General features: G+C 39.7%; 1 protein-coding gene across 3 annotated transcripts in view; it reads left to right on the top strand.

The window, feature by feature from the left end:
* The window catches only part of dgkzb (diacylglycerol kinase, zeta b), a 58,631-nt gene that overhangs the window by 27,313 nt on the left and 6,778 nt on the right, over nt 1–24,540 (top strand). The window contains exons 1-29 of one of the 3 annotated variants that reach the window (XM_028039213.1): nt 748–2,023; nt 3,341–3,440; nt 5,106–5,201; nt 5,338–5,415; nt 5,491–5,547; nt 5,637–5,705; nt 6,755–6,826; nt 6,896–7,012; nt 8,033–8,107; nt 8,350–8,451; nt 8,707–8,789; nt 8,872–8,932; nt 9,007–9,120; nt 10,244–10,384; nt 10,462–10,540; nt 11,428–11,483; nt 11,567–11,629; nt 13,091–13,164; nt 13,259–13,370; nt 14,356–14,555; nt 15,616–15,716; nt 17,192–17,304; nt 17,407–17,476; nt 17,543–17,583; nt 18,373–18,521; nt 19,804–19,881; nt 20,910–20,978; nt 22,622–22,656; nt 23,934–23,977. In XM_028039213.1, coding sequence (XP_027895014.1) covers nt 1,098–2,023; nt 3,341–3,440; nt 5,106–5,201; nt 5,338–5,415; nt 5,491–5,547; nt 5,637–5,705; nt 6,755–6,826; nt 6,896–7,012; nt 8,033–8,107; nt 8,350–8,451; nt 8,707–8,789; nt 8,872–8,932; nt 9,007–9,120; nt 10,244–10,384; nt 10,462–10,540; nt 11,428–11,483; nt 11,567–11,629; nt 13,091–13,164; nt 13,259–13,370; nt 14,356–14,555; nt 15,616–15,716; nt 17,192–17,304; nt 17,407–17,476; nt 17,543–17,583; nt 18,373–18,521; nt 19,804–19,881; nt 20,910–20,978; nt 22,622–22,656; nt 23,934–23,977 — 3,375 coding nt within the window. In that variant the 5' untranslated portion in view covers nt 748–1,097. Of the gene's footprint in view, nt 1–747; nt 2,024–3,340; nt 3,441–5,105; nt 5,202–5,337; nt 5,416–5,490; nt 5,548–5,636; nt 5,706–6,754; nt 6,827–6,895; nt 7,013–8,032; nt 8,108–8,349; nt 8,452–8,706; nt 8,790–8,871; nt 8,933–9,006; nt 9,121–10,243; nt 10,385–10,461; nt 10,541–11,427; nt 11,484–11,566; nt 11,630–13,090; nt 13,165–13,258; nt 13,371–14,355; nt 14,556–15,615; nt 15,717–17,191; nt 17,305–17,406; nt 17,477–17,542; nt 17,584–18,372; nt 18,522–19,803; nt 19,882–20,909; nt 20,979–22,621; nt 22,657–23,933; nt 23,978–24,540 lie in introns of those variants that run through there. The other 2 variants (XM_028039232.1, XM_028039224.1) reach the window with 2 other exon arrangements.

Raw genomic sequence — 24,540 nt, 5'->3', positions numbered from 1 at the left:
TTTTTCGGCCGTGTCGAAATTAGTGTATTTTGCAAAACTGCAATGGAAACATTTTTCCGCATCACACCAGTCATGTGATCAGCAACCGGATGTTACCACTGGTGGAAATGATAAAGACAACAGGAAGTGATAGAGGATGTGATTTTGTCAGGTCTAAATACCTATTAAAACAATTTAAACAAACATAGGAAAGACAAGAGAGTTAAATTCTTTGTTCTCGCGAGGAGAGCAGACAGAGATATGCTTTCAGTTACAAATCTCCTACCGCTCTGAAAAACACATCTCCCGCTCCCCTGTTTTATTGATTTTAGGAACCCTGCCACACGGGGCGCTGCAACTCTAAAATGGCGGAGGGGAAAACAATTCACATAGTTGCAGCGCTAAATGATAATCACTAACTAAACACATGTTATCTACAATCTAAATCCTTCTTGCTCCAGGCACGGCGTCGAATGGGACACGTTGTATAGCTTCAAAGCAACGGCTTTGTAGCACAAAGAACAAAGCAGAGTTTCCTCCAGGGTTGTAAAACTCAGCTGGGAACAACTAACACCTCTATTTCCCAGGGATTCCTTTAGGAAGGAATCAAAGTTATTTAACACACAGAAACATTACTTATACTAAGAGTAAAAGAATAAGAGCATATAAGTAAACATTATCTAAATGTAACTACAAGGCTACATGATACAACGAATATTTGATAATTACTAAAAATACAATTTATCCAACAGATTTCAATTGCGTTTTTTATTTAATGGAAACGACGGAATTGTGAAATTGTGTTTCTCTTGACATTAACGAAATACCAACGAAGTTTTGCTCACATCTGTAATGGAAACGCAGCTACTGAGAGAGGTGGTCCAGTGGTCCAAATGACTGATTTACTGTGCAGCCCTGGTACATTAACAATCCCAACAATTCAGACAGTTTTAGGGGTTTTAATTATCATTAACGACAAATCAAAATCTTATTATCGTGATAATATCATTTATCACGATAAACGATATGACCAACCCCTACCTCTCACTGAGATCAGTTCCGGTAATTCAGCATAATTTTCTACACCAACAGCCGTAGGAGACCCCTCCACGTCCAACATGGACACATTTTTCCGTCGTCACTTCAGGAGGAAGGAAGCGTCCCAGGAGGCGGACCCTGCCGCCGCCTGCCGCCAGCGCCGGCCCAGTGTCGCCATCCCCACCAGTAAGGCCCGCCGCCGCTCCAGCGTGGGCCTCCCATCCTCTGCCCTGACCCAGCGCCGACGCTCTACCGTCCAGCCGCCAGCGCCAAAGAGAAAGCATGGCCGCCGGCGGTCCAGCACCACCACGCCCAGCCTGAATCCGCGGTTCGCCGTGTGTCGGAAGAAGGTGGGGAAGCTGCGGACCATTGACACCCACCTGCTGGGGCCGTCCATGCTGCTGGCCAGCCTCATCCAGATGGCGGAGGAGGACGAGGAGGGCCTGGGGTTGGAGCTTCCCACAGGGGAACAGCAGGTGGAGGTGAGAGGCGGAGTCAACAACAGAGCGGCATTTTCCCGCTCCAGCAGCCTCCAATCGGACCGAGACGACGACAGCAGCGATTACTCCAGCAACAGCCAATCAGAAGGCAGCCTGTTGTCGGCGACGGAGCAGCTGCCTGAGGAGGAAGAGGAGGACGAAGCCTCCACCTCCTCCCTCTCTACCTCCGCCCTGCAGGTCCTGAGGAAGCCTCCTGATGTTCTGTCCCAATCACGGCCCCTGATCCGGGCCCCTCGCTGCCTTCGCAGGAACTCCTCCCAGGTGTTCGCCGGAGACCTGTCCCCGTTCGTCTGCTACCGCGGCTCCAGCCAGAGGAAGAGGAGGAAGATCTCCACCGTCTCCAAGGCTGGGAGCCCCTGGCCGGGCAGAGGCCACCCGCTGCCCTGCCGCAAGAGCTCCGTCTACTACCTCAACCACCCGGCCTTCTACAGGGGCCCCGGGCCCCTCAGCCCTCTGGGGCCCCACAGCTATGACTCCCGCCTGGAGAGTCTGAGTGCCTTCTTGCTGTATGTAGTCCAGCTGCTGTCTGCACACTAATTTAGCTCTGTGTGATGAAAACCCAAATATCTAAGAACTTACAGATGATCTATTATGATTCCTTGAACACTTTAGGATCGGTCTATAAAAAACATATTCATTACCACTTATCACTAAATCATTCTTAGATAATGAGATTTTAGTCTGATCAAAATAGGTTATTTTAAACTGTTTTAGGGCCTCCTGTCACTGTAAATCCAAATAAGCTTCTCCTGGCCACGCCCCCCCAAACGCAACGTTTACACTGGCACATAAAAATAGCTGCAAACAGATGCAAAATTATACAACCACACAGCTTTGAAAAGCAAAAGTAGAACCTCCTGCATACCAACAAAGAATGCAGCAAGTGGTTTCTGAAAAGTACGTCAACAACAAAACTCTTGTTTATTCTAGCAGCCATTGTACAGTGTATACAGCGGTAAAAGCAGCTGACGAAACATGTTGGAACTCTGCTGGGGTTGCTAGGTAACGGCCAGAACTCTACTGGGGTTGTTGGGTAACAAGCGGAACCCTGCTGGGGTTGCTAGGTAACAGGCGGAACTCTGCTGGGGTTGCCATTTTACAGAAGACAAGGAGAGTGAAAACTTGGACTGATGACTATGTGTGATGATGTAATCTCTAAATATAGAAATACTGTAAGGACGGATAAAATCTTGCTCAAAGTTAAAGTTTTGCTTCAAAGTTTGAAATTTTGAAAGCTGACTCAGAAGAAAAAACATTTCTTTTGAGTCAACCAGGGGGAAAATGTGTAAAATTATAACCTAGAAGCATAATAATTCTTTGTTCAAACATGGTGGACAGTTACGTATATCGGTCTAATGTCTCTCTGCCCAGGTTAGCATGGCTCACTATTAGCTCTCAAAGTGTTGTTGGTTGGAGTCCAAATGTGTTTTTCTATTAATTGAACCAAATCAATATGGAACAGCGCCCCCTAGTGCTCTGCACTGTTTTGTCACTGTGGGTAAACATCCTTGTGCTCCTCTGAATATCACTGAAGTTCAGTGGAATCAGTACAGTGGAAATTAAAGGACTATTTTTAGAAGAGTTTGGGCTGCATTTTTTTTAGCACAGCATAAAATTAGTGATCAATACTTCTGTAGTAATTAGTGTTTCCAATAATTTACATCATACATTTTATTTTATTTATTAATGATGGGAAGACATTTCTATGTAACTGAAACGATGTTAGTTCTGGTCACATTTAGTACAATTAATCTTGAATTGCTTTAACGCCCAATGCAAATGAAACTTTCTCAGAGGGTTTTTTCTTCTTCTACCGTTTTCAGGAAAGCCATCGCCAAGTCGGGCCTGCAGAACGCTGCGACTCAGTCCAATGCGTCCGGACAGACGGACTCTCAGCAGCCCAACAGCACCATCGACTGGAGCGTAAGTCACATTTCATTCATTCAGAAATGAAACGCAGCTGAGTTGTATTCAATAAAACACAGACTCAACATTAGTTTCACTTTTTGAAAATCATCAGTTTACGTTCTAGAAACATCTGAATAGATAAAGGACACAAAATCGTTCCATCCCATGAAAATGTACATGTTTTTGAAGTATTTTCCAAGTTTTGTTAAACAGAACAATAAAAAAAATGTCAATTTGTTTTCAAACATTACAATATTTTTTCTGTGTGCAGAAGCAAAATTGTTCTTCAAAAATCCCCTGGGTCACAATTTTTCTGAACTTCTACATTTCACTGGAATAACTATTGTTTATTTTTTAATTATTTGTGAGCATCAACAGTTGTTCTCTTTTATCATTTCCACAAAATATTGTGATAAAACCCAAAGTCCATGTTGCCCACCCCTCCTTAAAAGGAACTAAAACTAAACCGTGGTCACTTAAAGAACCATGTAGAGTTTTCAGACTCTTTGGTTACCTAGCAACAACCTGTTGAGTAACTTGCGCAGCAGCAGTTTCAGGTTTTGCCTCATAAAAATGGAAATAATTTCCCTGCTGGGATGAATAAAGTAATTCTATAACTGCTTAAAAATACAAAAAATACTGGCGTAGAGTGAAAGGAGAAAAGGAGTGCAGTAGCTCAAGGGGAAATTAAGATTAAAACAACAAAAGTCACCAGTTTGGTAGTATTTCAGATATCTGAAGCAAAAATATATAAATATAATTATTAAGATCAACTGATATATCAAATCTTTTGCAACATGTGCCAGAACTCCACAATGAAAAGTACTCTGGGGGCAATATTGTTTTTCCAGTTAAAAATGCAACACAATATAGGGTTAGACAATCTTCTTTTTTTTCCTCAGAATTCTCCCTTTTTAAAAAAAATATTAAAAAAATTAAAATTCTGACTTTTTTTTCCAGGCAATGTTTTTGTCTTAAAAAACGATAGACAGTTTCCTAACTCTTTTTTTTCTGTTTATTTTGTCTAGAAAATCTTTTAATCTGTTCTCGGCAACAAAATTAAAACTTTCTTTAAAAAACACTTCTTCTACTAACCAAGTTTAATAGATGAATTGATGTGTTTTCGTCTTATTTTTAAATTTTTTTCTCCGAAGAGTTCTTGCGGCGCTAGTGGCTCGTATTTTTTGTGACAGTAGGCAGACAGGAAAGAGGGCGAGGAGAGGCGGGAAGGACATGCGGCAAAGGTCGCCGGGACCGGGACTCGAACCCGCGACGTCCTATATAGGACTAAGGCCTCCAAACGTGGGGTGGCTAACCCCCTGCGCCACCACAGCATGCGTGTTTTCGTCTTATTTTTGATTAAAAAGTCACTGGATGTTTATAAAACACAGCTATTAAAAGAAAAATGCTTTGTGCCTAACATGTTCCATTAAAGAGAAATTTGAATTAAATTATAATATGTAATTTAAAGTTTCATGCTAAAAAAATTACAAAGGTGCCCACCGGAGGGCCAAAATTGTTCCAAGGCCCACAAATGGCCCCAGGGCCACACTTTGGACACCCCTGCCTTATAGAGTGATACATTTTTCAGTCATATCATCCAGCAGTTTGGGATCTAAACTCTGTGTTTGGCTCAGGATTGGTTCCCAGTGAATCAATTTTGTGTATTTTGGGTTGCAGGAGAACGCCCAGTATGGGGAACACATCTGGTTCGAAGCCAGTGTTTCTGGAGACTTCTGTTATGTTGGAGAACAGTACTGCGTCGCCAAGTCTCTGGTGAGTTCACCTCCACTGGTTTGTTTTTGGTCCCAGTCAGCGAGAAAAGAGGAGCGACTCTGTCAGCCTTCTGGGGCCCCAAGCATGGTTTGGGAAAATGTCCCTGACTCACCGTGAACTCAATCTGTTTTTCCAGCAAAAGTCTGTACCACGGATGAAATGTGCTGGCTGCAAGATTTCGGTGCACGTCATGTGCATGGAGCAGCTGGAGAAGGTAAATGAGCTCCAGGTCAGCACCTCGTCTCAGACGTCTCTCCTCCCCAGCTCAAGGTTTCTGTCCTCTGCCCAGATTAACTTCAGGTGCAAACCGTCGTTCAGGGAACCGGCGTCTCGAGCCGTCCGAGAGGTCAGCGGCGCATGTTCACGATCTGAAAGTGTCCACCGTTGACTTAACGTTGAGGTAAATAATGCTCTGAAAAACATCTCGTTCTCCAGGCCAACGCCGTTCGACATCACTGGGTCCACAGGAGACGGCAGACTGGGAAGTGTCGGCAGTGTGGGAAGGTTGGTTTCTGACTGGATGAGTTTTTATTCTGTTTCTAAACCAGATTTACCAATTTCCTTCAGTAGTTCTTCTCCTTATAGTTGTTTTCTGTCTAAAATTATCGCTGGTTTGGGGACATTTAGCAGTTAAAGAATGTTCTGTTTACTACTCCTTCAACATTGCTGGAAAAACAAAAAGTTCATCAGAACGTCTCAGGAATAAGAATAGTATGACTTTAGGCAGTAGCTTAAAAATGTAGGGAAAAAATCTAACATTTCCCACATCAACTTATAAAACAACCATTCAAACTTTAAACAACTTGTTTCTGTTTTTACAAAGTAACTGTTTGCGGGTTTTTTCCATTTTCCATCAGAGTAATAATGTCACACTCATGGTTCAGAAATTTTTCTGATACAACTTATAGTTTGTACACAGTGACCGTTTGAGGCTGGTGTGTGGAACGGCGCTGTAGGCTCCCTAAAAGAAGAGGGAGTTGCCATAGCAACCAAACACAGAGAAGCTGCGAAGTTTCTGCTGCTGGTTACAATCAGAAACTGTTTCAAGAGTTTAGGGCAGATAGTTTTCTAAAATAAAATGGTGAAACAGGTATGAATTATGAACAGCTTTAAGAAGGTATTTCTCTGTAATTTTATGTGTTATATTGATTGTGTATGTTTTCTGCATATGTGTTGCTTGACATATTGAAGCAAATGCTCTTTAATATGTTTTTCATTATTGTATAATTTATTTTTGATCTATTGAGTCTATATTATATTTGTTTATTTTATAGTTTCTTCTTTTATTTTGAATTTATCGTGTGATCTATGTATGTCATGTATTTTTTTGTTTGTGTTGAATGTGTGAAACCCCAGGAAGAGTAGATGCAGAAAATTGCAACTAATGGGGATCTAAATAAAAGAATGAATTCATTTAGCAGTTTTCTAGTCATGCTGACCGTTGGTCAATGGACAACTTGCATATCAACTTGTGCAAGGAGGAAACTGGAATCAAATGTGCGAGTTTCAGATCGACAGCTCCTCCAACTGTACCTCCATCATGTCACCAACAGGGCTTCCAGCAGAAGTTTACATTTCACAGCAAAGAGATCGTAGCCATCAGCTGCTCTTGGTGCAAACAGGCGGTGAGTTAACATCGTTAACACAAAGCTCCAGGTAACTTCCTGCCAGCTGACTCTCCGTCTCCGTTTCAGTATCACAACAAGGTGACGTGCTTCATGCTGCAGCAGATAGAGGAGTGCTGCTCTCTGGGGGCCCACGCTGCCGTCATCGTCCCTCCAACATGGATCATCAGAGTCCGTAAGCCGCAGGTATTTACCGTCCAGAAATGTTTTTTACGCAGCCTCCTGGGTTTTAAACTCCAGTGCCGCCTCCGAACTACTTCCTCTTTTTCCTTTCTGTGATCCAGACCTCCCCATCATCCTTTAAACTGGTCTGGATCTCCAGATTGTCTCATGGAAGTTTTAATTTTGTTCTTGCTGCTTTTTCACTCAGTTTTTTTTATTTGGGTCAATTTATATGGGGGAAAAAAATTAGGTGTAAGTTTCCATCAAAAAACTAAAAAGATTTGAGATTAGTCAAATTTTCTAGAAACCTTTTTTTTTTTTAAAGAAATTTCTGAGTTTCAAAATTAAAGATTCTCAACCTCTAAAACTCAAAGATTTCCAAGTTTTTTCTAGAAAGTTCTGAAATTAATCTTGAAATCTCAGTTGTTTTTCTCGCAAATTCATAACTTTTGGAGCTCAGACATTTTCAAGATTTTTTCTAGAAAATGTGTGAGGTTAGTTTTGAAATTTCTGTTTTTTCTAACAAATTTTCAATTTGTTTTTTTCCAGAAAGTCTCTGAGACTAATCTCAAAATTTCAGAATTGTTTTTTTTCCACATTTTAACTTTTGAAGCTCAGTAATTTCCTTATTTTTTATAGAAAATTTCTGAGATTAATCTTAACATTTCTGAGATTTTTTATGTTAATTTACGCCCTTTTTTCTACCTACAGTTCCTCTAACATTGTAAATTTTAAAGTCCTGTCTGCAAAAACGTTTACCAAATACCTGACACATGAACCTCAGTTTATCTTGTTTGACTGACAAAGATAAATAATCTGTTTATAAATTAGAGCTGACTTTATCTTAATTTATTTAATTTCTCTTTGGAATCAATAAAGTATTTTTTAATTGAATCTCTAGTAACTCTATCCTCAGTCTAACCCATAAATCTTCAGATTTATGCCTGAAGGATCAATGGGAGGGGCGGTGTGCCAAAGACTGATCAGTTGCTCAAAGCCTAGAGAAAAGTCTGCAGTTGATGATAGGTTCTACTTTTTCTGCAGACGTCTCTGAAATCCAGTAAAAAGAAGAAACGGACGTCACTGAAGTGCAACAAGTCGACCAAGAAGGGAGCAGAGGTCAGCAAAAAGCCACTTTATGTGCTGCATTAAATATAGTATTTACTTCACAAGGAATCTTCTTCCTTAGTGAATGCAGTTTGGTCAGTAATGACATTGGATGTAGCTTTTTTTGGTTCATAGTGACTCTGAATGCAGTTTAAAACTGACATTGAACGCAGCATTTTGTTTAAAACTGACATTGAAGGCAGCGTTTTGCATCATTTGTCTGCTCACTTTCTGATCTTTTGGTGGCTCTTCAGCTCCAAGATGGCCGCTGGAAGCCCTTCCTGGTGAAGCCCCTCCCCTCCCAACTAATGAAGCCTCTGCTGGTGTTTGTTAATCCGAAAAGCGGCGGGAATCAGGTAGTTTTCATTTTGGTTCATATCAAGATCCTAAATGTTCTCAGGAACCAGCCGTGTATTGATAAAACTTATTAACAAACTGTTAAAATATTAATAAATAACGCTCTGTGCCTTCTTAAGATTAAATAATCCTGACTATCTTTTCACATTGATCAGTTCCTCCATTTGTTTTTCTGATCTTTGCAATCAAAAACTGCTATAACTCAGCAGCTGACTTGTCACCTTCCTCTTCCTCTTCTTCTTCTTCTTCTTCAGGGCGCAAAGATCATCCAGTCATTCATGTGGTACCTGAACCCTCGGCAGGTGTTTGACCTGACCAAAGGAGGACCCAGAGAGGGGTAAGCAGTCTTCCTCATTCGTTGTAATTCCTCATTGGAACCTCAAACATTTCAGCCAGATCCGTTTCTTTGTCCCCTGCAGGCTGGAAATGTACTCCAAAGTTCCCAACCTGCGGATCCTGGCCTGCGGTGGCGACGGCACCGTGAGTTAAACGATGAATTAAACAAAGCTGTGAATAAAACAGATCCTGTGGTCACATGACCTCTGTCCGTTCAGGTGGGATGGATCCTGTCCGTGTTGGACCAGCTGAAGCTCCGCCCCCAGCCTCCGGTCGCCATCCTTCCTCTGGGGACGGGAAACGACCTGGCCAGGACTCTGAACTGGGGAGGGGTGAGTCCAGTCGATTCAGGTTTTATTTCCTTTAGTCTGAATTAGAAATAAAGCTTCTTGTAATTATTATTAGTTACCAATTATTCTGATGATTATTCTGGTAATTAATCGATTAATTTGATAAAAAATGGCACTTTCTGCAGATTTTTATACAATATTAGAAATACATTAAAAGATGTAAATAAACAAATAATTCATTTCCTTTTTCAAATAACAAAATAAACAATTTATTGCCTAAAATCCAGTTACAGTATTCCTTTAGTGAACATTTGATCATTTGTGTTAAAGGGCTGAAACGATTAATCGCGATGAATCCACTATTGAAATAGTCATCATCTAATTTAGTATTTGATTAATCATTAACTGGAGTAGACAGACTCAAAAAAGGCCATTGCTGACAGAACAACACACTCAGAGCAGAAATGAAAGCAAGATTGTACAAAAAATATATACATTTTGCACTTAAGTACCTTTGTACTTTGCTACAAATGATTAAGCATTCATTAAAGAAATAACGCTATTAGATTTTAGGCAATGAAATGGCTATTTGAATTATTAGTTTATTTATTGTAATCTATTTCTAATATTGTATAAAAAAGGCTTACATGAAAAATCTGCAGATTGTGCCAATTTTTTTTATTTGATTAATCATCAGAATGATCGATTAATCGGCAACTAAAATGATCATTAGTTGCAGCTGTAAAAGTTTGAATCTGGAGCTAAAAATACATGTGAAAACCTCTGTCCATTCTGCTTCACTTATCAATGCAGTGTAGGCCTGATTATTGTTGGATTAATAATTGAATAGACAAAATTTGACCCAGGTTAAGCTAAAATTACAAGTTGTCTGAACATATTTACAGACAAAACGGGTTTTTAATCTTAAATGCAAAATGTATGTATTTTTTCTACAGTTTTGACTTCATTGCTCCTCTGAGTATGTTGTTCCCTCAATAAATAATTTTTTTTTTACTCTGTATACTCAAGTAAACAATTAATCAATTTCTAAAATGGTAGATTAATTAATCACGATTAATCGTTTCAGCCCTGTTTAGAAATGTAAACTTTAGGTTAAGACCCTGAGCATAAATGAAGATGTTTTCCGATCATCCTGCTGTCTCAGGGTTACACCGACGAACCCATCACAAAGATCCTGTCGCACGTGGAGGACGGGAACGTCGTCCAGCTGGATCGATGGAACCTCAACGTGGAACCGAACGCCGAGGCTCGACCCGAGGAGCGAGATGATCAGCAGACCGACAAGGTCAGCTCTGGTTTTGGCGTAGATGAAACCGAGCGTTCCCTCAGCTGCATCACGGTTTGTTTACGTTTGCTTTTCAGCTCCCAATCGATGTCTTCAACAACTACTTCAGTCTGGGCTTCGATGCTCACGTCACACTGGGCTTCCATGAATCCAGAGGTCAGTCCGGCCCAGGGTTATAGTAGTTTGGGGTTTTTCATTATATCTTATTTTGTTGTGACTTTGTGTCTAATTGAGTTAGTTTTAGGAGTTTGTTTGCTAATTTTCAATGAGTTATTATTAATTAAATATTGCTTAGTTTTAGTTTAGTTTTTATGACCTATAGGAGCAGTTTAAGCTTTTTCATACTTTGGTTAATTTTTACGTGCAGAATTCAAAAGGAAGAGACAATTTTCCAAAATCAACTGGTGTCACCTTTTTGCAGACTAGCGCTTCGTTTTAGCTGCCAAGTTGTCAACATAACGCGCTAAATCTCAAACGTATGTGTGAAATATTAAAAAAAAGGGATACAGTGCTTTGCTATTGTCAACACTACAACAACTAGATTACAAGGTCAGAAAAATGTTTAATAAAAAAATAGCAAGGGAGGGAGAAGTAGGTCAACTAAGCTAGCTTGACTTTGACAACTTTATCATGTAGATGTGCTGTGGAATTTGGTGAGATTCGGTTCAGTTAAAAAATAAAAAAATGGGAACCTTAACACCAAATCTCTGACAGATCATCAATCAACCACCGCTTATTAATAATCGTAAAATAAACATCAAGCCTGAAAACGTAATACTGTTACGGACTGAATGTTCTGTTGTTTGTGTGGGAAATGTCTGAGTGTTTCTTGGTGTTAAATCCTGATACGTCTTTCAGGATTTAAACATAGCAACTGTAGTCGTCAGTCAGTTGCTATGTTTGGTCAAACACAGAACTTCAGTTTGAGCTGAAGATTGAGTTTTTGGCATTATATTTTTTAATTGCTGGCTGGTTTTTAATCAAATACTAAATATACTATAATCCTAACAAGAATCCCATTTTCTCCTGTTTTGTGTTTTCAGAGGCCAATCCGGAGAAGTTCAACAGCCGCTTCAGGAATAAGATGTTCTACGCTGGGGTGAGTCCGGCTCTCATCCTGTTCCTTCAGTCCATCTCCTCAGAAACATCTTACATCCATTCATATGTGTTTGGTTTTTTTAGACGGCCTTTTCGGACTTTCTGAGCGGCAGCTCCAAAGACCTCGCCAAACACATCAGAGTGGTGGTGAGTGAAGGCAGCCACCAGCTTCTCCTTTACGCCGTTTTCTCAGGACTGAGCAGCATTTAAAAACAGCCATTGGTTTTTATTTCTGAAGCTCAGAGAACCAGTATTTCGCTCTGTGCATCATTTTCCATCACCGGGTCAGGTTGAGGCCTGACACTCTGCTGCAGACGCAGGTTTTGGTTTTATTTCCATCTGAACAAACCTGCATTCAGAGAGAATAAAACACAATTAAGAGACATTGCAGAGCCTTTTGTATTCGACGAGATACAACAAATTTTCATCCATTTCAATAAAATCGGCAGGCTTTGTTACTGCCTCTCTTCTGTCCTTTTTATAGCCTCTGAGATGCATTATCCCACCCAGGCCGCAGCAAACATTGAAGCTAACCAACTTTATGTTTACTCTGACACAACCACCGCTGCTACAGGATATATTTGGTCTGAACATAACGAATATTTCTCTTTAAAATCAACAATACTCTATTCTAGCTCATCACAGCTGTGATGTAGCAGATATTTAACACAAAAATATAAATAATCAGGCATAATGTTAGTGGTGGGTTATGCTAACTAGAAAGTTTGCTAACCCTAAAGAATAATTGTAAACATTTGTTCTGCTAATGCTATAGCGCTACACCATCATTTTGTGTTGGTGGAAGTTAATGCTAAAGCGCTAACTTCAGTCCAAAATTATATAATACCTGAACTTGAAAGACTAGTTTAGTCTTATCAAGCACAAATTTAATTTTGACATTATAATTTACCTATTTTATTGTGTTTATGTGTATATCTTGTTCTCTGCTGTCCGTGTTTTATTTTCCTCCAGTATGTACAAATAAATGTTTCAATGAAGTTATTTGGGGGGAAAAACTGAGCGAGACCACGAGGAAAAGAAACGTATGACGGGCCGTTTAAATTTCTGCAAGGAAACTCAGAAATTTTCCAGAAAAAAGCACAAAAAATTCAGAGTTTCAAAAGTCCAAAGCTTTTGGCTTTCTAAACTAAAAATTACCAAATTTTGTAGAAAATTTCTGAGATTAATCTCTAAATTCTTGGGTTTTTTCTAGCAAATGTTCAACTTTTGGAACTAAATAACTTGTCTTGTTTTTGTTTGAAAATGTTTAAAATTAATCTCAACCACTATTGGCAGCAAGTGAAGATTTTGTCCTGAAATTTTATTATTTAGAAACAGCAAAATGGAAAGAATAAGGATGTGAAAGCTGGAATACGAGTTTCTCTGAAGCTGCAGGTCTTCCTTTGTGTTTTCCAGCCTCTTTTGCTTAATATGTATTGCTTTTCAGTCATTTTCCCTCTTTTATTGAAATATTTTTAGGCTTGTTTCCCTGATTTACTTCAGCTGAGCTGTGATTTTATTTATCTGCTCTCGGTACACACTCTGTATTCTGGTCACAGTTTTAGTTACGGTCGTCTCACCTTTAACCCCGTTTGTATTTTCTCAAAGTGTGACGGCACGGATCTGACGGCCAAAGTCCAGGAGATGAAGCTGCAGTGCCTCCTCTTCCTCAACATTCCCAGGTTGTAGAACAGTAGAGGAATATTTTTTACAGTGCATTAAAGCATTGTCTCGCTGTCACCAGTGAATCATTTAAATTCTTGTTTTTTTCTGCAGGTACTGTGCCGGCACCACGCCGTGGGGAAACCCCAGTGAGAGTCAAGACTTTGAACCTCAGCGTCACGACGACGGCTGCATAGAGGTCATCGGGTTCACCATGACTTCTCTGGTGAGGTCAAAGTTCAATCACTGCGATCACATGGAATTGGCTGCAAATTTTTTTGACTTGGGTATAAATGCTTCTGGTGTTTGATTTGGCAAAAAAGTACAATAAAATCCCCTTAATTTAGATAAAAATATAAAGCAGGGCGTGCCGTGGTGGCGTAGGGGATAGCGCGACCCATGTTTGGAGGCCTTGAGTCCTCGACGCGGTTGTCGCGGGTTCAACTCCCAGACCCAATGATATTTGCCGCATGTCTTCCCCCCTCTCCTTCCCCTGTTTCCTGTCAGCCTACTTTCATGTAAGGGACACTAGAGCCCACAAAAGACGCCCTGGAGGGAAGAAAAAAAATTAAATTAAAAATACATAAAGCAGCAGCTATTCAGTCAAAAGAACAACCTGCTATCAGTTCGAGCACGTGTGCCAAACATAAGGCCTGGGGGCCAAATCCGGCCCGCCACAGCTTTTTATGTGGCCGTCTATACTCCAGACTTATGCATAAATAGAACCTTCAAGATAACCATTGTGTGCTTAAATATGATTTTATTAATCAAACCAGTGGTTTTTAACAGTTTACTGCCAAGTTACAGTAGTCAATATTTCCAGCAGCCTTCCCTGCAACTCGGCTCCTTCAGACTAGCCGGCAGCAATTAGCAAACAGCTGGTGGAACTAAGCATCTGCTGAACTCATTATAGGAGCTACTTCTCAGTGGAACACTGATAAAACGTTGTTAAAGGGTTAATAAAAGAGCCATGTTGCTATGACTTCCTGAAGGCGGCATTTCAGAAAGAGCAGGAGCTTTTAAAGAGACAGAGGCCCTCAATTTAATGCTTTAAATTGCAAAGTCAAATTTCTTTTAAGTCGTGTTTGATATATACAGCATTCTTATAACAACTGAAGGTAACGTAGTTAAACTGGCACATATGCATAATTCTGCCCCTTTAAGTGTCATCACATTGACTCCGCTCATTTTTCCGTGTGCTTTGTGTGAAGGCGACGCTGCAGGTGGGCGGCCACGGCGAGCGTCTTCACCAGTGCAAAGAGGTGACCCTCACCACCTTCAAGTCCATCCCCATGCAGGTGGACGGCGAGCCTTGCAAGCTGGCGCCGTCCATCATCCGCATCAACCTGCGTAACCAGGCCAACATGGTCCAGAAGGCCAAGAGAAGGATCTCCATGCCGCATCTGAACGAGTAAGAGTCGGGACTGAACGGTGCTAAACTCAGGAGGAGATGATTTGTTATTGACGGGGTGCCTCAGGGCTGTGTTCTTAGCCCATTTCCAAAGCCCCAAAAGATTTAAAGGGATCCAAGATTAGTTGAACATGTTGGCCTAAATATGTCGTAATTTTCCTATTAACTAAAAAAATTGCTATTTGTGATACACCAAAACTTTTTCACCTGTTGGGTTCATGATGCGGTTTGGTCCGTTCTGTACCAGAATCTGCAGAGTAAACACAGGAAGGATGCAATCTGATCGATTTCGACGAGCGCCGGTTCAAATTAAAAAGGACGTTACTCGTCGCTGTCTGGGCTGGACGGAGCTAGCGCAGTCGTACCCGTGGAGTCATTTACCCATAATGCATTGCAGCGTGAGCAACACGTTTGTGTGACGATATTTTATTAACATTTATTAAAACTAAAGTACCTACAGTATTGATTTTACAACTAACTGTGGATCCTTTTAAAGTTAAAAATCAGTGAGTACACTGCAAAAACACAAATTATTACCAAGTATTTTTCATCTAATCGCTAATGCAAAAATCTTAGTAGACTTGAAATAAGACAAACTAACTTAAAAGTAACTTTTTTAGCAAGATGTAGGAGCTTGTTTTAAGTAAATAATTCCTTAATATTGATGAAAAATACTAGTACTATTGGCAGATTATTTCAATAATAAAAATAAATTTTTCCCATGTTACAAGTTAATTTATCTGCCAGTGGAGCCAGTACTTTTTCATTAATATTAAGGAATTATTTACTTAAGACAAGTCTCTATATCTTGCTGAAAAGTTACTTTTAAATTAGTTTAACTTACAAAGATATTTGCACTAGAAATTAGACCAAATTTACTTGGTAAGATTTTGTGTTTTTGCAGTGTACTGTTGGACATTAGCAGGTTTTTTCTTGGAGTCGGAGGCTTAGCTCTTGCTCGTCTCGGTCTGTGTTGTGTTCTTGAAACGTTGTGTGTGTGTGTGTGTGTGTCCTCTTTAGGTTAGTGTGTAAATGTCAGTGTGTGTGTGTTTGTGCGCAGCCAGCAGCCGGTTCCTGAGAAGCTGCAGATCAGGGTGAACCGGATCAGCATGGTGGCATACGAGGCTCTGCATTACGACAAGGACCAGCTGAAGGAGGCCTGTGAGTGCTGGACTCCATTTTTACTCTCCTCACACTTTAAAACTGAAATCCAGCTGGGCTGAAACACTTAATCCGCTTAGTTGTTATTAATCGATTATTGAATTAATCGTCTAACTAATTTAGTGATCAATTAATTGTTAACTAGAGTTTACAGACTCCAAAAATGCTATTTGCTGAAAGAAAAACACATTCAGAGAAGTAATTCAGATAAACTGTAGAAAAACTACATACATTTTGCATTTAAGATGAATTTTTTTTCAGTTAAAACAACAAAAAAACTTATGTAAAGAAACTTTTGCTTTACAGTTACTATCTAGTCAATGTAAAAGATAATAATCAGATTCGTCCAACACCATATCAACATTAAGTCCAGCAGAAAGAGCTGAACTTTTCACATTTTGAAGTATTTTTAGCTGCAGATTCAAATAATGAAATGTGTATTTTTTTTTATTTTAAAAAATGATTTAATTGTTTTTTTTATTTGCATCTTTTGCTGTATTTATTATAATGTGTAAAACATTTTAGTGGTTAAATTGAAAAATGACTGCCAATTATTATATGTTTAATGGTCAGAATAACTGATAATCGGTTGCTAAAGAAAGCGTTAGTTACAGCCCTAATATCCAGTCCTTCATTCATTGTTAAATTCACTTGATGTTTTTGAAGAAAAGAGATTTTAACTCAGATTTAACCACTGAATTTATCTCTAGATGACTGGCTCTGGATTCGGTTCTTATTTCCAGTAAAAATCCCTGAAATGACACCAAACTGAACCAGGATAGCATAAATTCAGCTTGGTCCCAACTGGACACACAACCTGCATCTTAAAGAATTTAAACTATTAGCGTCCAAACTTTTTAGCATGAGGGCTGAAAAATGTCACGTTTAAAATTGCTAAATCATTTTATTTGTACCTGCTCAACAATATTCTACGCACACAATATCTAATTAAATAAGCAAATAATAAGCATATTTTGTCAACACAAAATCTTTAAAACATAAAACGGGTCTTTCAGATTTGCCAGATAAAAAATACTAACAAAACCCAGCAATTTATGTTCGAAACTTTTTAGGTTGTTTATCTTTTTCTAGATACTTTTTGTGTCTTTTCAGCAAAAACAACAATTAACTTTATTAAACGGTTAGGAACAAGTCTGCATTTTAATTAATGTTTTTGTCCCTTTTACTATTAAAATAAATTAAATTCAAAACAAAAACCTTAATGAATACTTTGTGTTGCACCTTATAATATCCATTTTAGGATTTTAAATTGTCTGTATTGTTATGGAAAAAGGGTGAAAATTGCAGCCCTAAATGTGTAAATGTGCATCTGCATCAACGTCCTGGCAAACCAACTTCAAGTCAGTCTTAAATTTTGATTAAATCGTTCCAAGGGCCACAAATGGCCCCCGGGCCTCACTTTGAACACCCCAATCTAAACCCAGAGATGATAAATTTGACGATCGTTTGTGCAGCGAAGCCGCTGGGAGTCATCGTCGTCCCGGGCGACAGCGACCTGGAGATGTGCCGGCTGCACATCGAGCGTCTCCAGGACAACCAGGACAACCAGGACCAGGAAGTAGAGCAGGTGCGTACCTGGTTATCCAGGTGTTGCTGGTGATGGTGGAGCAGATCCGGCAGGAGTCTGGTAGAACCGGGTTTCATCCTGGTTCTTTTTCTGATCCTGCAGGACGGAGATGAGATGAAAGGAGAGAGTCTGTCGTCACAAAAACTCTCCATCAACTGGTGTTTCCTGGACTGTAAGCCTCACACTCAACATCTCACCTCAGATCCTGACCAATCCTGACCGGCCTTTCTGTTTCCAGGTACGACTGCAGACCGGTTCTACAGGATCGACCGGGCTCAGGTAGGACCAGAGGTTTCTGCTCTGCAGACCTTCAGGAAACAAAACGTGGAGACCTTTATGACCTTAGAGACCTTAGTGTTTTCCTGATTGTTTTCTTTGTTCAACGGATCACAAACTAGCAACTGATACGAGGTTAAATACGACTCAGCTCTATATTTTTACTTAATTCTGGTCCATGACAGTCAGAACCAGAACCCAGTGGAGGTTCTGGATGAGTCTAGTCCACTCTGTAAGCAAGACTGATTAAAAATACTTTAATTTTAATTTCTCCTATTTAAATGAAACTTGGTGTTTGTAGGATTTCTCTTTTGTCTAATAATAAACCAGCGCTTTACTCGCAGGTTTGTTTTAGTTGTATTTACCCAGAATGCCTTGCGCTGTAGTCCACTTCCTGGTTAGCACTACCGCAGTTCTTTCTGCTGGACGCATCAATACAGTGTAGGACTATTTCTGCTCTTCAACCAATCAGCACCAAGGAGAATGAATGGCGCTCCCTGATTAACTACTTTGCACCGCAGCATTACGCCGAGTTATTTCAACTTCCCAAGCTGAATATTTTAGATAGACTCTTGGAAAAAATCTGCAAATAATTTAGTCAAAGAAAATTCCATGAATTATTGTATATTTCTAAATGCCACCAAATCATCAGTGCAGAAGTAATATTAATATCTATATTTTTTTGTTTTTACCAAACTTCTTTAATTAAAGACAATTTTCCTGACTATAAAAATTAAAACTGAATCTGAGTTGATGTGAGACTTGATGTTTTTCTTATTTTTTTCCCCCCAGGAACACCTGAACTACGTGACGGAGATCTCTCAGGATGAGCTCTACATCCTGGACCCGGAGCTGGTGGAAAAGGAGACTGTGGGAACCTCCCCCAGTTTGCCGGACCAGTTCTCCTTCCCCTGCTCCCCCTCGTCACCCACCTCTCCCAGGTGAGTTTCTTTCTGATTCATCTGCTGAAATCTAAGAACATGTCCAGGAACGTGTCATTTTAGTTTGACATTTGTCAAGATTAAAGCTGAAAAAACAGACTTATATTTTAAGCTTATAAACATTACTCCTTTAAAAGGGATTTATCATCCAAAATTCAAAGTTTTGCATGTTTCTGTTCTTCCATTTGGGTCTTTGCTGCTTCTAAACACTTTTGGCAATAAGTTAATGTTTTTTTGGTGCCTGGAAAATGAGTCGTCTCCCTTTAAGTGACATTCGTCAGGCAGTGTGACATTGCCTTGCAACCCCAGCACAGTTCTGCCCGTTACCTAGCAACCCCAGCACAGTTATGCCCGTTACCTAGCAACCCCAGCACAGTTATGCCCGTTACCTAGCAACCTAAGCAGAGTTCCAGCCAGTGTCATCGGCTGGTTTGACTGCTTTATAATGGCTGCTGGAAAAGACAAGTGTTTTGCTGACTTACCATCCAGAAACCACTTGCTGCATTCTTATTGGTTGTGCAGGAGGCTCCACTTTTGCTTTTCAGAGATGTAAGGTTGTATAATTGCGCATCTGTTTGCAGCTATTTTCATGTGTGATTGTAAACATTGTGTTGGGGGGGTGTGGTCAACAGCAGCTTATTTGGATTTAATAAATGCCCTAAAACAGTTCTGACCAAACATTATCATTCATATTATGATCTCAGAATGATTCTGTGCAAAACATGTAATAAACATGCTTTGTATAGGCCAGTGGTCAGTCCTTGAGGGCCGGCATCCTGCGTGTTTTAGTTCTCTTCCTGGTTTAACTGCCCTGGATCCATTGATGGCTCATTAGAGGGCCTAAGAAGAATATTGACTTGCTGAGGAGGCTGTTGCTACCACCAGAGAGAGAACTAAAACATGCAGGATGCCGGCACTCCAGGGCCGACTTTGGGCACCCCTGGTATGCCAAGAGGTCCAGGGGTGCCCCTTAGCATACCATCCTAATGTAGGATAACGATCTATCCTAATGTGTTCAAGAAATCATAGTAGGTCACTTTTAAGTGAGCAGAACGCCTCCTGCTGGAGGATGTTGGTACTGGAGCAGCTCATCGTCTCAGATAGTAGGAGAGGAGGTCATTTAATGCAGAAATCAGTAATGAAATGAGCTCCAGCTGCTGTTTGGAGTGCTGTTGCCACGGAGACGCTCATCTGTCTCTGCGTTGGTCACTCAGTCATGATCGATCGGTCCCCGAGGATAAACTGGAAAACACACAGTGAAGAGTGTGTGTCTGTGTTTCAGGCAGAGGAAGAGGATCTCCAGTGACAATTCGGTGTCAGAGGCTTTGACCCAGACCTCACCTAAAACTACTCTGCAAAGGTAAACACACACACACCGCCTCTCTGGACAGCTGGGGTGGAGGAAATTTTCACATCCAATGTTCTGGTACCAGGAGCTGTTAGAGGCTCCATTTCTGCGACAGTTTCCTGTCCAAGCAGTCAGAGGTTACTGTCATCTGTTGAACTGATCTGGATCGTTTGTTCTAGTTTGGATCGTTCTAGTCTGGATCATTGGATCTGGTCTGGATCTGGTTCTAGTCTGGATCGTTTATTCTGGTCTGGATCGTTCTAGTTCAGATTGTTTAATCTAGTCCGGCTTGTTCTGGTTTAGATTATTCTGGCCCGGATCATTCTAGTCTGAATCATTGGTTCTGGTCTGCAGACTAAAGGACTATTTAAATGGAATGACGGTTCTGATCCAAGTCTGGCTTCTGTTTGTAGTTCTCGAGTCTTAGCTCTGTTTCGAGTCAGGAACTTGTTCAACACTAGAGACTCGTTCTCTCTCAGGAGTCTGGTCCGAGTCACACAACAGTCGGATTTTAGACTGAAATTCAGAGAGAAAAGGAACCAAAGTCCAGATAAGAACTCTGACCGATCTCTGAGAAGTCCACATGGTCCAGAACCGTTTGACTAAAACTAGAACTAAATAAATTTTTTGATTGTTTTTTAAAAAATCAAAGTTTTAATGTTTAACACTCGTTTGTATTTCCTAGTTTGCGGCTCAAATGATGACCAAAAATAAATTCATGTTCAGCTTGAAAATATTTCAAAATCACGAGAAGAGAAACTGAATACTGATTTAGAGAAAATGGACCATCAGACATGATCTGATGGTTCTGATCCAGACCATTTCTGGAATGCATCTCCTGACTGATCCGAATGGAAAACAAACTGACTCAGATCAGTTTTTGAGAACTTCCTCCAGCCCTGACCGTCTGCAGAGTGAGACCAGAGCGCCCCCTGCTGGAGCCGCTCTGCCTGTGTCGTGTGTGAAGTGAAGAACCGCCTGTAGGTCCCGCTAACTTCCTCCCGCTGTCATGTCTGCTGTTTCCTGTCTGTGATGTGAAGGAGAGGAGCAAAGATAATCAGTGTCGATCGCTCCGTTACGACCGCGGCTGATTTCAGACCAGCTGTTAGGTAGGACCAACCTGTCTCTGTCCTCCTGGTTCCTCTTGGTTCCTCTTTTTTTCTCCTGGCTCCTCTTGGTTCCTCTTTTTTTCTCCTGGCTCCTCTTGGTTCCTCCTGGTTCCTCCTATTTCCTCCTGGCTCCTCTTGGTTCCTCCTATTTCCTCCTGGTTCCTCCTGGTTCCTCTTTTTTTCTCCTGGCTCCTCTTGGTTCCTCCTGGTTCCTCCTATTTCCTCCTGGCTCCTCTTGGTTCCTCCTGGCTCCTCCTGGTTCCTCCTGGTTCCTCTTTTTTTTCTCCTGGCTCCTCTTGGTTCCTCTTGGTTCCTCCTATTTCCTCCTGGTTCCTTCTGGTTCCTCCTGGTTCCTCCTTTTTCCTCCTTGCTCCTCCTGGTTCCTCCTGGCTTCTCCTCTGCCCCGGGTTCTGCTTTCCGCTGATGCCTCTGTCTCAACTTCTTTCTGCGAAACATGCTGAGCTCTGCAGGAGGAGATGATGTGCAGCTGTGGCGAAGCGGCTTTGCCTTCATTTCTGATGATGTGTTTGTATGTTGATGCATTCAGACTGAGAGGCTGGTTTTAACTTCTCACAGTTTCTGCTTTAGACGCCCTGCAGAAAAAAACGGTTCAAGAGAAACTCTCCAGACAACAGCAGAGCAGGACAGATTTAAGCAGAGTCTTGAATTGTGCTCCTGAGAAATCAAATACTTTTTAAAATGTTTATTTCATTTTACACTTATTTATATATTTTTAAAAATATTCTGTGTTTTAATTAATTAATTGAAACAAAATGTATTTATTTATTTATTTTAGAAACCGAATGCATTTTTTATTTTATTTATATTTATATTCAATTGATTAATAAATTTTGGGGGGGAAATGCTTTTTAAAATACTTTAATTTTTTTGGCTATAATTTATTTCTTATTAATTTAATTCATTTATAAATTTTGGGAAAAAATGCTTTTTAAAGATCAGATGTTTACTTTTCTTATACATTTTATTTTTTATTTCTAATCTTATTCAAGTCATTCATAAATCTGCTTTTTAAAACTTATTTCTGAAATCAAATTATTTCTTACATTTTTATTTTAATATTACTATTTAGATTTTTTTAAAAATTAGAAATCAATCCTTTTTATTTTAAATTAGAAATTAAAAGTGTTTATGATTGGACGAGCTCTAACTGCTGCTCAATCTTAATTCTTTAACAAAAAGTTGCAGGAAAAACAAAAACTGGATCTAAAATCCAGAATTTTTGAAACTGGAAATAAAATTAAATTCGAACAGGTTCAAAACATTGAGTACTGCCGCCTATTGGACAGAAGTAGAACAGGCTGTCGTAGATATTTGCAAGGGGGGAAAATGGCGTCTTCGTTTTATAAAAACACTGCAGATTATTTAAAATAATGAAACAAATGCATGCCGGGAAGGTTCAGACCAAAGCAGTAGATAATCTCCTCTCTGTGTGTTTTGGCTTTAACATGTGGTGGTGTGGGAACAGTCTGTGTTGTGCACAGATTTCCTGAGTAGTAAAGAGTTTTACTGTGGTGTTTGGGTGGAGTTCTGGTTGGTGTTTTAATTGAGGTCAAAGGTCAAGCTTGAATATCTTCTCACTCTCATCCCTGTTGGTTCTGATTCTGTCGTCTGTCTCCTCACAGAACCTCCACTGCTACCTCACAGGACCCTGAAAAAGGTAAATCTGACCTGTTGGAGATTAGTGAGTTAATCTAAGGTTGATTGATGTTATCGATCGACAAAGAATTAATTTACAATCCAGAATTGTCTCTTGTATAAAGAGGGCTGATTGTCTTTCCATAACATAAAGGGCTAAATTTTAATAATATGCAGCTTCGTCGTGCAGCTCGGCTGAATAACCATTAATGAGGTGAAATGTTACTTAAAGAGTGTTTATATTTTAAAACAGAACCGCATAAAGTGCGTTTTCCATCCCTCACGGGACTCTGTTTGTCTTTATCGTTATGGTTTGGCTCCGCCATCTTTGTTTCTGGCTCTGCTTCCAGATGACCAGCGGCGCCCTCTGCAGGATGGCGGCCAAACTACAACACTAAAAGAAGATCTGAGTGGATTAGTTAATCGATTTGAACTCATTTAATCTAATAAACCGTCATCAGTTAATTGTAAATCGATTAATGGTTTGCATTAATACAGACATGCCTGCAGTTACCATAGTGACACATCCTGCAGCAGGTTTGGTCTTAAATTAATGCTTAAATTACTTTAGACTGCGGATGTCCAAACGTTTTGTCACATGGACCAGAATCTTCAGCTCAAAAGCGCTGTGGGTCAAATAAATATAATTTTTTAAAAATAAAGTCACCAAAGTGATGGGTTTTAACATACTCAACAATAAACTAAGCATGTACTTTTTTAAATTAAACAATTAAACATAAGATTTTTTGTTGTTGTAGAAAAAGGATTACAGATCCACAAATTAAATGTTTTCCTTATTAAATGAAATGCATCCAGCCTACTTATTTTGGGCTTGATGAAACTGGAAATATATATATACTGTATGTATATATATATATATATACATATATATATATATATATATATTGTAGTATTTTCTAAGCAAAAAGCAAAACAACAACATCTGGGTTAGTCTTCATGTGATGTTTAGTTAAGGTTTAATAAAACAGTTAAAAACAGATTTGGGTGCAACAATTTGTACTTGTCAATGAGTAGATGTTACCATGACAATAGAAGAAAACCGGGAAAACCCAAGTAACATTTTTGTAAGTAGATTTTAGTTTAAAAGTCGTAGTTTTGTCCTAATGTATTTGATTCACAAAATCAGTCCAGGGGCCGCCCTCCTTATTTTTTAAACCTTTATTAATGATGCAAAACCAAAGCGAACGCAATTTTTTAAAAATACTGTATGTTCTAGATGTGACCACTAGATGATGCTGTTCCTTTGGTTTTCAAGCCTTCATCTGTTTCTGATTTTAGATGCGGAGCTGATCAGCTGCGTCAAGAATGAGAACCTGAGCAGGGTGAGTCTGCAGACCTCAGAAACTGGGAGAAACCAGAAAGTACTGAAACTTTTTCTTTTTACCTGCTGATCCTTCAGTTATTTCTGATGTAACAAGGACCTGAAAACACCCAGAAAGAGAAACAAAAATGTTAATATTTTATTTCAAAGTTTCTTGCTCAACACAGATTAGTAGAAACACTTCAGTAAAATCTTGTACTTATTGTCAAAATAAAAAAGTTTCAGTTTTCAAACTTGAATCTTGGTTTTTCTATTTAGAAAGATTAAAAGTTATAAAATTTTAAACAATTTGATAGGTTTACTCTGTAACTATATTTTTTTCTTTGTTCTGTGCTAAGATTTAGTGTAAAAAGCTGTGAAGTTGCTTACTGTCTCTGTCAAATCCCAGACCACAGTGGGAAAACTTTAAAACAAAGTAGAAAGTATCAAATCTCTTATTTATTTTTTTTAGTTTCTTTAGCTTTGGAGTTGAGAGAAAAGGCAATTTTACTGGTTTTCTTGGATCCAAAACTTTAAAAATACTGTTTTTTCTTTGTTTTTTGCAAATATTTAATTTTTAAAAAG

This window comes from Xiphophorus couchianus, chromosome 2 (genome assembly GCF_001444195.1).
Source record: "Xiphophorus couchianus chromosome 2, X_couchianus-1.0, whole genome shotgun sequence".
NCBI lineage: Eukaryota > Metazoa > Chordata > Actinopteri > Cyprinodontiformes > Poeciliidae > Xiphophorus > Xiphophorus couchianus.
This window is presented reverse-complemented; position numbering and strand designations above follow the sequence as displayed.